Raw genomic sequence first — 12,019 nt, 5'->3', positions numbered from 1 at the left:
GTATGAATGAATATTTCATCTAGGCCTTGGTAACAAGTGACATATTAACCCTATTTCACAACAGAAATCACCTTTCTAGTTAAAAAGACTTATCTTTGCCAATCAGATTTCCCTATCCCTTTCTGTTGTCCAGTCTCATTCATGGCTAGACAAACACAGATTTCCTGTCTTTGGGTTTTCCAAGTACCTCATCCACCTCCTATTAGCCAGGTTAATATAGTTATTATGGTTATGGTGACTACTAATAATTAAGCTATGGTTTCATGAAATGTCACTATAAGTCCTGCTTCCTTTTCAATCCCTGCCATGTTTCAATTCCTGCTTTCTTTTCAAGTCCTGCTTTCTTTTCAATTCCTACCATGTTTCATACGCTGCTAAGCGCTGGGTATATAGTGGTGAAAATGAGCTTACAATTGAATACTGGAGAGATATTAATAAAATTTGAACATGTAACTTAAAACTGCAATACGGAAGGGAGGGCGTGAAAAGTAAAGGCGAGAGGATCTGAAATGAGGTTGAAAAGGAAGGACTGAACAACCAGATCGTTGTCATATGCCACCCAAATGCAATAAGCAGTTAACCCCTTCCTGGCTATTTTAAACAATTTGGCGATACACATATACCAGTCCAGAAAACTTGCTATGTACTTATGTTCAACTAACATTTCCTGGGGCACTGACAGGCAAATTTGGGAGAGCGGAGGCTATGGGTCAAGGTGGGACAGTCAAATGCAAGACCCTCCTTTGTTGTTTTATCTGTAGTTCTAATTACAAACCAATGTGTGCTGGGGGGCGGGGGTGGGGAGGTTAAGAAAAAGCCGACGTCTAAACATGCTGCCCTTTCCAGATAAACATTTAATAATCGTTACAATCGCCATCACTCTTGATTCTGATATTGGAAATTAGCTGTCGTAGCCTATAAATCAAGACCAAAAAACCCACAACTTAACCATTTCCCTAAGTATTAACAACTCTGTATATTGTTAAGTAGTCAGCCTGAAACGGTCAGGGGGGCCTAGACGGCAATTTTCAGTGAGACAGTCAGGCGTGAATCTTGAACTCACTAAAACCCCCAGAATGGTCAAATAACTGAGGTTTCCATGGGAACGAGGTAAAAGGTAGGTGGTGAGAGAACAAAGGCCGCGCGTCCCAGTTCAGGGCCTCCCGGACCGCCGGCCGCACTGGGGGCGGAAGCGGCGGTGTGCCAGGGTGGCGGGCTCCGGGGTCGGTGACCCACACCTCCGCGGCGCTGGCGACCCTCTCCGGGATCCTCCCCAGGCCGGGGCACAGGAGGACACCGCCGAGACTGGAAGCTCGTGAGAGGGGACGCAGGGGTCGAAGCCTGGCCGCCGCCCCAGTGAGTGAGCAAGCGACTTGTGAATCACACTGCGGGCCGTCACCCGCCAGGACCGAGATCACGCGGCTCCTAGGGCCGGCTGAAGCCGCCCAGATGGAACACGCAAGAGAACCGGGAGGCGGTGCGCCGGGGACAGAGCGCGACGTCCCCTGCCGTTCCAGTCTCTGAGGGGCCACCGTCCCCGCCAGGCCCCGCCCCCTCTCGCTTATGTAATAGAGGCGCGCTGCCATTGGCCCGCGCAACCGGAAGAGGCGCAGGCGCGCAAGCGGGTGGGGGCGGAGGGAGGCCGCGGCAGGAAGGCCGGTGGGCGGGGGCTGCGCTGAGCAGGCTGCGCTGGGGCGACTGGGAGAGCTGTGCGGTGTGCGCGAGCACGAGGTGTAGTGGCCTCCCCTTAGGCTGAGGCGGCGGCGGGCGCGCGCGGCGGCGGGTGCGAGGCGCGGGCTGTTGTGCTCCCGGCTCTCCCCTTTCCCCTCCTTGGCGGGTGGAGGAGGCCGAAGCGGTACTGGGCGCGCTGCGCTCCCCTTCCTCTCCCTCCGGCCACCTACCCCGGCCCTCTCGCGCTGCGCGGTTTCTCCGACGCAAGACTGTCCCGGCCCGGGTGAGCGGCTGTGGGGCGGTGCTGACGCCGCAGGACTCCTGGGAGCCGGGTGGGGGCCCTGCCGGCGGGGTCGGCGGGGACCGTGGGGGGTCATCGCGGGTCGCGAGGGGCCGCCGGCCTGCCCCGCCTCCCTGGGGGTGGCCGAGCCCGTCCGGTCCCGGCGCGGGCCGCGGAAGGACGGGAAGCTCGGGCGTCTGCCAGGCCCTGCAGGTGGCCGGGTCGCAGGCCGGCCGCGGCGGCGGAGCGGTAACCCGCCGGCGACAGCAGCTGGTCGGTTTCTCGAGGCTGGGGCTCCCTGTGGCCGAAGGGGCCGGGTTTCGGGCAGCCGAGGCCTCCAGGAGGCGCGTCTCGGGCCGGGGTCCGTGAGGAGTGGCGGGTAGGTAGGGGTTGTGTGGCTCTGGGTGGCAGAAAAGAGGAGGGAGCTCTCCCAGGCGGGAGAGGCCGGTTTGGGAAGGAAGGCGCGCTGGGCTGCAGCTGGGCTCAGCGAAGTGCTGGGTGAAAGAGACCTCACTGCTGGTGCTTTCATCCTCTCTCCTCTCCAAAAGGGATGTATTTAAAAGGCTAGGGTCAGGATGTTGGTCACTGCTTGGGCCTCTTCGTTTTAGATGCTTGTGGAGAATGATCCTACTTCTTGGATCCAAAATCTATTTCTCTCTTACTCGTTTGTTTTGGTTTTAAGAGGATCTTTGGGACAGTGCTTACTTGTTGCCTCCTGTAAGAGCTCCTCATTTTGGAAGAACTCCTTATTCCCTCTACTGCTTCCCTCTTTGGAGCCCCCTCAGAAGACCATACAAAATAAGAGTTATATTAAAAGTCAGCTTTTAGGTACTTATAAAGGACTTCTTGCTCCTCCGTTTGTTGTATTTAGTCAAGGAGAAGTTATGCTTGGTTACGCTTAGATCTTGTAGAAAACTCAGCTGGCTTGAGAATAAGTCCTAAGTCGAGCTGTCCAAAAGCAGGTGGTTTGTTCGTTTGCATTTCTGCTTTCAGAAAGGAAATCAGTGCAGCGTGTTGCTAGAACTTAGGGGCCTACCTCAGGCGTTTAGACTGATTCAGTTTCCCTTACCTGGTGTTTTCTGTTTTAAAAATAAGAACAAGCAACCACAGTCTTCTATTTATTAAAACTTCTATGGCTTTTTGTTACTTTTGTTAGATGACAATGAAGATGGGTTAAATGTATTGTTAATGTTATATTTGAGGAGAAATGGTAACTGCAAAAGTTAAAAATAATGTGTATCTAATGGCATTGCTTTCTACAGATCACTGCTTGAAAATGTTATCAAAATAGCTAATAACTTCTAGATATCAAAGAAACCTCTAGAATTAGTAGCTTACCATTTTATGTTTTTCTTCCTATGTAAAACAATTAAGAGGTTACCCACACAGTGTATTAACATACGTAGCATAGCATACATCGTGTGGAAGAGTTCAGATCTATGAGAGAACTGAAGTATTCTAACATAAGGTATTGATACTAAGGCATTGAGACATTAAGAATGCTATAAACATTAGGATGCATAAAGATTGAATACCTATCATCCAAATAATACAAAAGTATCCAAATCTGTTTCCATGGGAATTGGTTTGTAAGCGTGCCATAAATATACATTAAAAAAAATCATTTCATTCAGCTTGGAATTAATAAGAATTTGGTTTTTAAAAAATAACAGAAATGGGGCTTCCCTGGTGGCGCAGTGGTTGAGAGTCTGCCTGCCAATGCAGGGGACACGGGTTCAAGCCCTGGTCTGGGAAGATCCCACGTGCCACGGAGCAGCTGGGCCCGTGAGCTACAAATACTGAGCTCTGCGCGTCTGGAGCCTGTGCTCCGCAGCAAGAGAGGCCGCGACAGTGAGAGGCCCGCGCACCGCGATGAAGAGTGGCCCCCGCTTGCCACAACTAGAGAAAGCCCTCGCACAGAAACGAAGACCCAACACAGCCAAAAATAAATAAATGAATAAATAAATTAAAAAAAAAAAATAACAGAAATGATAGGCTTCAAGGGCTAAGACGTCTGGTAATATTTACCTTTATTTGGTGAGAATGGGGTTCTAATATTAGGCTAGCATACTAAACATTTTTGTAATTTGTTAAAATATTCAGCCAGCTTCCTAGAAAAGGTTTGATCCTTCTTTATATTTTGACTTCTGGTTCAGTGTTTAATGCTAGTGGGAACTCGTCCAATTGATGTGTTTATTTTTTCAGTTTCCCTTTTTCTTTTTGGGAGAAGCTCAGGTGTTTCAATGAAATGCTTTGACCTCATACCTGTTAACTAGTTAAGGTTCCAGTCAGAAAAAGCTAGCACTATTTTCTGGTGAAGTTATAGATCCTTTGTGTGTTCATGTCCTGCAATGACTTAAAAGTTTAAAATTTAATTGCAGTGCTAGTCAAAACTATCCATAGGAATTCTCCTTAGATCCTATTTTAAAGTATTTAAAAAGCAGCTGAGACTCATTATAGACCTTTTATGAACAGATTTAACTTGTGTTGTCTTAAAGGAGTCTTTAATTTTAATGAAAAAATAAAAGTAGTTCTTTTCCCTTAATTTTTAACCCATGTTCATTTCAGATAATCAGTAGTAAAAAGTGGTATCTTTCATTTTTGTAAAGGTACCCTTAATCTTATTTAATAATTTGTCCAGCAATCCTACGAATACCATTTTTTTCTTTTAAGAAAGAATAGCACAGTAGTTTCATGAAACCTGAGTATTTAAGAGAACGGTTTCCATTGCTCATATGAGCTCCTTTAGAGACATTAGATGACAGCTTTTATTTCTCTTAAAGTTGTAAGAATCTCAGGTCGCACAGTGAATACTGGAAGGGGAGAGTACCTTTGCAAAATGATCAGACAAATGATTGAGGAAGGGGCTAAACTGTTTTTGGTAAACTTTTGAAGATTACATACAAGAAAGTGTACAATTCTTAGGTGTATAGCTCAGTGAATTTTTACAAGTGAATCAACCTGTATAACCATTACCTAGATCAAGACACAGAACATTATCAGTACCCCAGAAATCCCCCTCATGCCCTTTCTTCCCAGCGTTACTTCCTGGATTAGTTTTGCCTGTTTTGAACTTTATACAACAATATGTTCTTTGTATCTGGCTTCTTTCCTTAATGCTGAGATATAACCATGTTGTTTAACAATAGTTTCTTCTCTTTGAGTGCTGCATAGTATTCCATTGTAGAAATCTGCTACAAGTTATGTATCCATCTTACTATTAGTAGGCATTTGGATTGTTTCCAGTTTTAGAAACAGTGTACCTGCACTTCTGTTGAATATATACCAAGAGTGGAATTGTGAGATTATAGAGTAGACGACTAGTTTTCTACAGTGGTTATATCAATTTATCCTCTAGTAGCATTGTATATGAGAATTTGTAACTCTGAGAGTGTTATCATACTTAGATTTCACTTTAATGCCTCAACTTCTGTTTTTAGATATGGCTCGTGGACAGCAGAAGATTCAGTCTCAGCAGAAAAATGCCAAAAAGCAAGCTGGACAAAAGAAGAAACAAGGACATGACCAAAAGGCTGCTGCCAAAGCTGCCTTAATATATACCTGCACTGTCTGTAGGGTAAGGGGAATTGAAAGACTTAGCTTTCTCGTGGACAGTTCTTTCATTAGAGATTGGTTTGTATAGGTTAAAATTTTGCAAACATGGCGAGATAAATGCTTTACTTGAAATAGGAGATTTGAGAACTGGTTGTGTTAGGAACCCGTCTTCATTTATCTGTTCCACAGTTTTATATATATACGTGTATACACATATATACACACGCACATATATATGCTTTTTGTTGTTGTTGTTCACTCCGTGCAGCATGCAGGGTCTTAGTTCCCTGACCAGGGGTTGGACCTGTGCCCCCTGCAGTGGAAGTGTGGAGTCCTAACCATTGGACCGCCAGAGGAGTCCCAACAATTACATGCTTTGGATAGCTCCTTTGGCCAGGCACAGTTCTCTTGGTGTTAGTGAGAAGGAGTGAACAAAGCAAAATCCGTTTCCTCATGGAGAATAAAGATGTCTTCTTAAGGGCAACACTTTGAACTTTAAAAAAGGTCAGATTTACATTCTTAATTTAGAGCTATGTAATATACCTCTGGTTATATTAATTGGTTTTTTTTTTTTTTCTTCGCTACATTCATAGTTATGATGTCTGCAAAACTAAATAGAGTATATTCACACTGAGGGCTTTTACTAGAATTAATGTGTTTTATTAGATTTGAAGAATAATCATAACAGCTGCTATTGAGTGCTGACCGGGTGCCAGACACTGATCGAAGTGTTTTACATGCATGAGCCCATTAATTCACATAACAACCCTATGGCATAAAGTACTTTTATTCTCATTTTACAGGAGAGTAAATTGAGTCATGGGGACTGAATAACTTGTGCAGGGTCACCCAGCTAGTATGCAGAAGAGCTAGGATCTAAACCCAGGAGGTCCAGCTCCAGAGCCCACCTTTTAGACCACTATACCACACTGCCTTAAAGAAGTTTTTCTTAAATTCCAAGCCAGGGTCTCTTTTTTGCCTGTTTGTTCAAGCTCACTACCCTTGAAGTTAGTGAATAAAAGTGCCAAAGGAAAAGTGCATAGTGAGGTTGATCCAGTTACAAGAAACTTTTTTTGTTCCCCCCAAAGCCCTATGCCTAGGTAGAATTGGTAGTAGGGATGGGAAGGGATCTTGATAAGACTTGATTCCTGGACTAAAGTTTATCATTTATTGAAGTATTACTGATACTGCGCGTCCGGAGCCTGTGCTCCGCAACGGGAGAGGCCACAACGGTGAGAGGCCCGTGTACCACGAAAAAAAAAAAAAAAAAAAAATCACTGGACGGTTCTATGAGAATTCTGGTAACATGCTTAACATAATGTGTTCGGTAAATATTACCTATTGTTTACTGTTAATCAGATAAGAATACTTCATTCTGTGTGACCCTTTGTATGTGAAATGTGGGAATATGCTAGGAATTTCTTTGTTACAGGGTCCTTTTTCATATGCCAGCCATTAAGTTATAGGAATTTAAAAGTGTTTTGCAATAGTTGTCAATCGTGAGTAGTCTCAGGACTTTAAAAGTTAGCACGTTTTTATTTCACGGATGAGGTCTAACTCTTCTTTTTTGCACAATTTTTTAAATTAGACACAAATGCCAGACCCTAAGACCTTCAAGCAGCACTTTGAGAGCAAGCATCCTAAGACTCCGCTTCCTCCAGAATTAGCTGATGTTCAGGCATAAAGTTGTTTACAGGTAATTGACCTTTTCTTTTTGTTCGCTAATGGCAGGGCTGTATAGGAGAGCAGAATTATCTTCTGTAATTGTAAAATTGATTTCTGTCGTCTAGCTGAGACTTCATTACTGAAGTTAATGTTTAACTTTACAATTGTTAAAAGTCCATTTTCCCAGACCATATCCTTTCAATGCCTTTGAAACATCCACGTTTTTAACCACTGTAGGCAAAAATGGCATGAGGTGATGCTGGCCCACTCTGGTCCAAGAATGGAAGAAAGTTTTCAGTTTAAAGAAAATAACTATTATAAAGGTATTTAGAGTCTTGATCCCAGAAGTGATGCAGACCAAAGTTTATGAGTGCTTTTTTGCAGGTATTTTACTTAGAATGCTTAGTAGAGCTTCTGAGTACGTTAAAATGTAAGGCAAAATGTAGGCATTCACTGTACAAACTAGGTAGTTGCTTGAAAATAAATCAGTTTATACTTTGTGTGGTTGGATTTTTTTTTCTAAATGGTGGTGATGGTATATGCATGAGTATTATTTTTAAAGTAAATTCATCAAAGATCTGTTTATAAAAATTCAGCTGACAGATCTGTCAGACTAACTTCGTCGTTTAGGCATGTTGTGCTCTTTTTGAATTTTATTTATTTTTTTATACAGCAGGTTCTTATTAGTTATCTGTTTTGTACATGTTAGTGTATATATGTCAATTCCAATCTCCCAGTTCATCCTGTGCTTTTTTTTAAAGACATTTGAAATGCATATAAATCACATTTGTGTAATGCTTACATTCACCGAAAATCTTGCTTATGTTTTGTAGGTGAATTCGTGACACCTTTGACTCTCCTCCTGTCTCAGACCTTAGGTAACAAACCTGCAGCTGCTTTTCTAACAAACTGTTGATCAGCAAAAATAAAGGGGCTACAGAAACATTCATTTTTATGCTGTTCCCTTTTGGGCTTCATGCAAAGACAATTCTGTGTAAATGTACAGTTGACTCTGATTTGGAAATCTGAAAATCAGTCCATCCTTGTTATAAAAAATTTTTTTACAATTGTAATTATATTGATGTTCATATTGTATAAAATAACTCATTTAATAAAGTAGTACTTTGATTTTACAACATCACAGGATAAATGGTTCTAGAAATTCTGTTCTAACTTTCTACATTATTTGCCTTATAACAGTCTAATGAATTCATCAGCTAGAATTGCAAGCGCAATTCTTATCTCCCTTTCTAAGTTCAGGGGCATGTTCATAGTTAAACTAGAGCAGACTCATTCATTAAATTTGTGCACACGATTTTATTGGCAGCTGCTGACCTAGGTGAAGAATGACTTACCTGCTGCCTTAGTATATTGCAATCATGTGTCATTTTCCCCTCTGATTGTTTCTTGTGATTGAGGTTGGAATATTTAAACTTGCTGTGTGACCTGGCTGTACCTGCCAGCCAGGTCTAGCTTGTAGATAACTGATAAATTCCTTAAAGTGGTTGGATTGTCAGTCAGCCCGTCTGAAAAATTAGGTTCTGAAGTATATGCCACAATGAAGTAATCAGCCTGCTGTTCATACAAAATACGATGGAACATATGTGAACTGGTAAAATCTATCTTTCATAAATTATACTTGATTCTTTGAAAACGGTTCAAGTTCTTTCATTTGAAATTGAAATATAATTTTCAAAGGAGTTTTTGGAAGTTAATAACAATTTGGCCAATTTATGAATGGATTTTGCATTAACAGAAAGATTGGAATGGCTTGTGACTGGGTTAATTCCCAGAACCTTCTCCTTCCTTTCCTTTTTAAGTGAGTAGTTGATTTTTACTTTGTTCTGGTTCCTAAAATCAAAGGCTGTGTACAGTATGACTTCTGTCTGAACTAGAAAAACATTAAAATAGGCCAATATCCACATTTTTTTGGCTCTAAGGATGGGGAAGTGGGTTGGTTCCGATGAATGAGGTAAATGCTACCCAGTTAAAACAGACTAATTTGGGTTTCTTCTAATTTGCTTTTGCCAACTATTAATACAAGTGAAACCGCTGTAACTCAGTTTAAATTTTAAAGTTGATAGAATAGGAAGAACACTCAAATATTTACTGGTAATTGCTTAGAGCCGCAAATCTGATCCTGTGGATTACAAAATGCATTCCCTCTTTCTGCTGTAACTCATCACTGCATTTGTTTTGTAACTACATATTCTGCCCACCTTGTTTGTCTTCACTGTAAGTTTAAAATAAGATATTTCCAAGGAAAAGCTTCAGTGGTGATAGTTTCTTAGTAACTCCTATTATACTCTTACTTTAAAAATAGTCATTTTTTTCATGTATTTGATTTCCTCAGTTTCAGATTTATTATTTGTTAATTCCCAATATGTTAGTTACCAGAACATTAGAGTTGGCCTAATTGCTTATAGTGGTTATTAACAGAAGTTCTGGTTAAATTACAATTTAAAAGTTTTTAAAAGTGCTTTGAGCATATGTATGTTTATGTTAGTAACAAATCATTTAAAAACCTTTTACAAGTTTTGGGTTAATTTTTTTTATTTGTTTTACTGACTAATTCAGAATAAAAGCTTTATGTTCTTGTATTTAACCCTTTTTTTATAAGCAGCTGAGGACAGCGTATTTAACTTTAGATCTCAGTGATAGGGAGATGGCTGCATTGATACAGCATAAGACATTAATTCTTTCATGCGAGGATTATTAGTGCAGTCCCCATTTTTTGTGTTTGGCTTAAATCGGTGTAAGGGGAAGATTACAATTTTTAAACATCCTCATTAATTTGAAGATTCTTTAACAGATCACAGCAAAGTTCATTATAAAACTGTTATGGTGTCTTCAAAGACTTGATAAAATACACAGAATTGCTCCTTTTGTATTCTGTATTGCCATTAGTTGCCAAAAGGAACGGGGTTAAGATTAAACTTGTTTCCATTCTCCTTCGTATGCATCTACATCCCCATGTTTAACTGACACACTGGGGGCTCAGTTGTGTGCTGTAATGTCTTATTAAAGAAGATATTAAAGAAAACTAAATTAGTCTAATTTCTTCTACATTTTAGGAAATTTTTATATTGCCTTTTCCCATTTTTTTTTTCATTTTTCAATTTAGAATTGTCTCTTGAGTGTAGAACTTGGTAGTTCTAAGGGTGGCAAGAGATTTCTTTCATTTCTCAAGGTTTTCCCTTTAGTCTTATCTGTTTGAGGTCTATAGAATACTTCTTAAGAATAAAAGGGAAAACGTTGCTTAGAACCTTGCTATATAAATAAGTGTAAGCTGTTGGAAGGGGAAAGTAATTAGCTACTAATATAAAAATAATACTAAAACAAAAAATGCTTAGATCAGTTAATTGAATTGAATGGATGGATAAGTCCTTAAAGACATTGACTCAGATTTGAGATAACACTTTTGGTTTTATATTAAGATACTGTATAGCTAATTAATCATATCATACTGGGATGTATGTAGCATGAATAAGATAGGCTTTACCAACATTACTATTTTACCCCCCCACATCTTTGTTTTTCATTTTTTAAATATGTGGACTATACTGTACCTGTTTTAAAATGTGGTTAATGTAGAGGCCTTTTTCTATAATACAGTGATCGATCACAGTCCAAACTATAACTGAAATATATTTAAGCCTATGAATCTGCATTAATTCATTTGTGCTAGAATTTTTGTTTTGGGGGTAGTTTTTGGTCTGGTTTAGTTTTGGTCACAGATAATATACTTTTTAGAGTGTATTGCAATGAAGATCAACACTAGGGGGTTGTGTTTACTGTGACTTTACATTCTGAGATCTTTCAGGCTAGCTTAATTTTATCTGTTAAAGTTTCAGAAAAACCTTAAGTGCTCCCAATGTGAAGATTTAACAAAACATCTGTCTGCTTGGCTGAGAAAATAGATGTTTTATTAATGAAAGTACAACCTGTCTTTATTAATTGTGGATTACTCTATGAAACTGAAAATTAAATATCTTCTATTTTAAATGTTCTTTGGCTAAGCTGTTTACTAAGTTACCATATTTTTGGAGTTTTTTTGTTTGTTTTTGTTTTTGAACAGCCATTCTTTAGCTCCAGTTTTTCTGTGTGTAATATGGCTGCAAATTTAAAATCTGCACATATACAAACAGACTTCAGTCATTTATTTATATCCGTATGGGCATATCTATATTGTGAAGTAATTATGTTAAAAATCATATTCCTTTCTAATCATTTTTTAATTTATGAGCATCATTGTTCCTTTACATGATATTAATACTAATGGCTTAGGGTTTTGTAGACATAAGTACCTCACTTTATCACTACCTTCTGCCTTGTAAAATTCAGAATGGGACTTGCATTTTGGATTCTATTTTATTAAAATTTTAATTAGAAAATAGGCCATCATAATATTTCCTCTGTAACGGTGTAACAGTGTTTCTCATAATGAGGTTTATAGCTAAGGTGACCATACATCCTGGTTTGCCAAAGACCACTTTGGCTTAAATATTGATTTAATATTAATTGATATTTAATATCAAAGTAATGTTATTTATAAGGTATCTCATAAATCTTAATATTGCCTCTTTTTATCACACGTGTCATCAGTTTATAAGGTCACCTGTGTAGAACAGCTGAAGTCATTTTTTTGGCCACACCGCACAGTTTGCGGGATCTTAGTTCCCTGACCAGGGATTGAACCCAGGCCCACTGCAGTGAAAGCACTGAGTGCTAACCACTGGACCGCCAGGGAAATCCCTGAAGTGCTTTTTTTTTAATAACAACACCTTTTATTAATTAATTTATTTTTGCTGTGTTGGGTCTTTGTTTCTGTGCGAGGGCTTTCTCTAG

At 40.1% G+C, this 12,019-nt stretch overlaps 1 protein-coding gene across 4 annotated transcripts; it reads left to right on the top strand.

Moving 5' to 3' along the window:
- Positions 1-1,255: 1,255 nt before the first annotated feature.
- ZNF706 (zinc finger protein 706) lies at positions 1,256-8,312 on the top strand. Of its 4 annotated transcripts, none has more exons than XM_032610387.1 (4): positions 1,256-1,356; positions 5,392-5,528; positions 7,095-7,202; positions 8,005-8,312. In XM_032610387.1, the coding sequence occupies exons 2-3, from the start codon at positions 5,394-5,396 to the stop codon at positions 7,188-7,190; spliced, it is 231 nt and encodes a 76-aa protein (XP_032466278.1). In that variant the 5' UTR covers positions 1,256-1,356; positions 5,392-5,393; the 3' UTR covers positions 7,191-7,202; positions 8,005-8,312. The 4 variants fall into 4 exon arrangements, with proteins under 4 accessions (XP_032466278.1, XP_032466277.1, XP_032466275.1 ...); XM_032610386.1 differs by lacking the exon at positions 1,256-1,356 and adding an exon at positions 1,649-1,731; XM_032610384.1 differs by lacking the exon at positions 1,256-1,356 and adding an exon at positions 1,743-1,954.
- Positions 8,313-12,019: the final 3,707 nt, after the last annotated feature.

The sequence above is a fragment of the Phocoena sinus genome, chromosome 17 (assembly GCF_008692025.1).
Source record: "Phocoena sinus isolate mPhoSin1 chromosome 17, mPhoSin1.pri, whole genome shotgun sequence".
NCBI lineage: Eukaryota > Metazoa > Chordata > Mammalia > Artiodactyla > Phocoenidae > Phocoena > Phocoena sinus.
This window is presented reverse-complemented; position numbering and strand designations above follow the sequence as displayed.

Coding starts and splice junctions, on each gene's coding strand:
- ZNF706 (XM_032610387.1), top strand. CDS start 5,394: ATGGCTCGTGGACAGCAGAAGATTCAGTCTCAGCAGAAAAATGCCAAA. Junction 5,529..7,094: donor ATACCTGCACTGTCTGTAGG/GTAAGGGGAATT, acceptor TTTTTAAATTAG/ACACAAATGCCAGACCCTAA.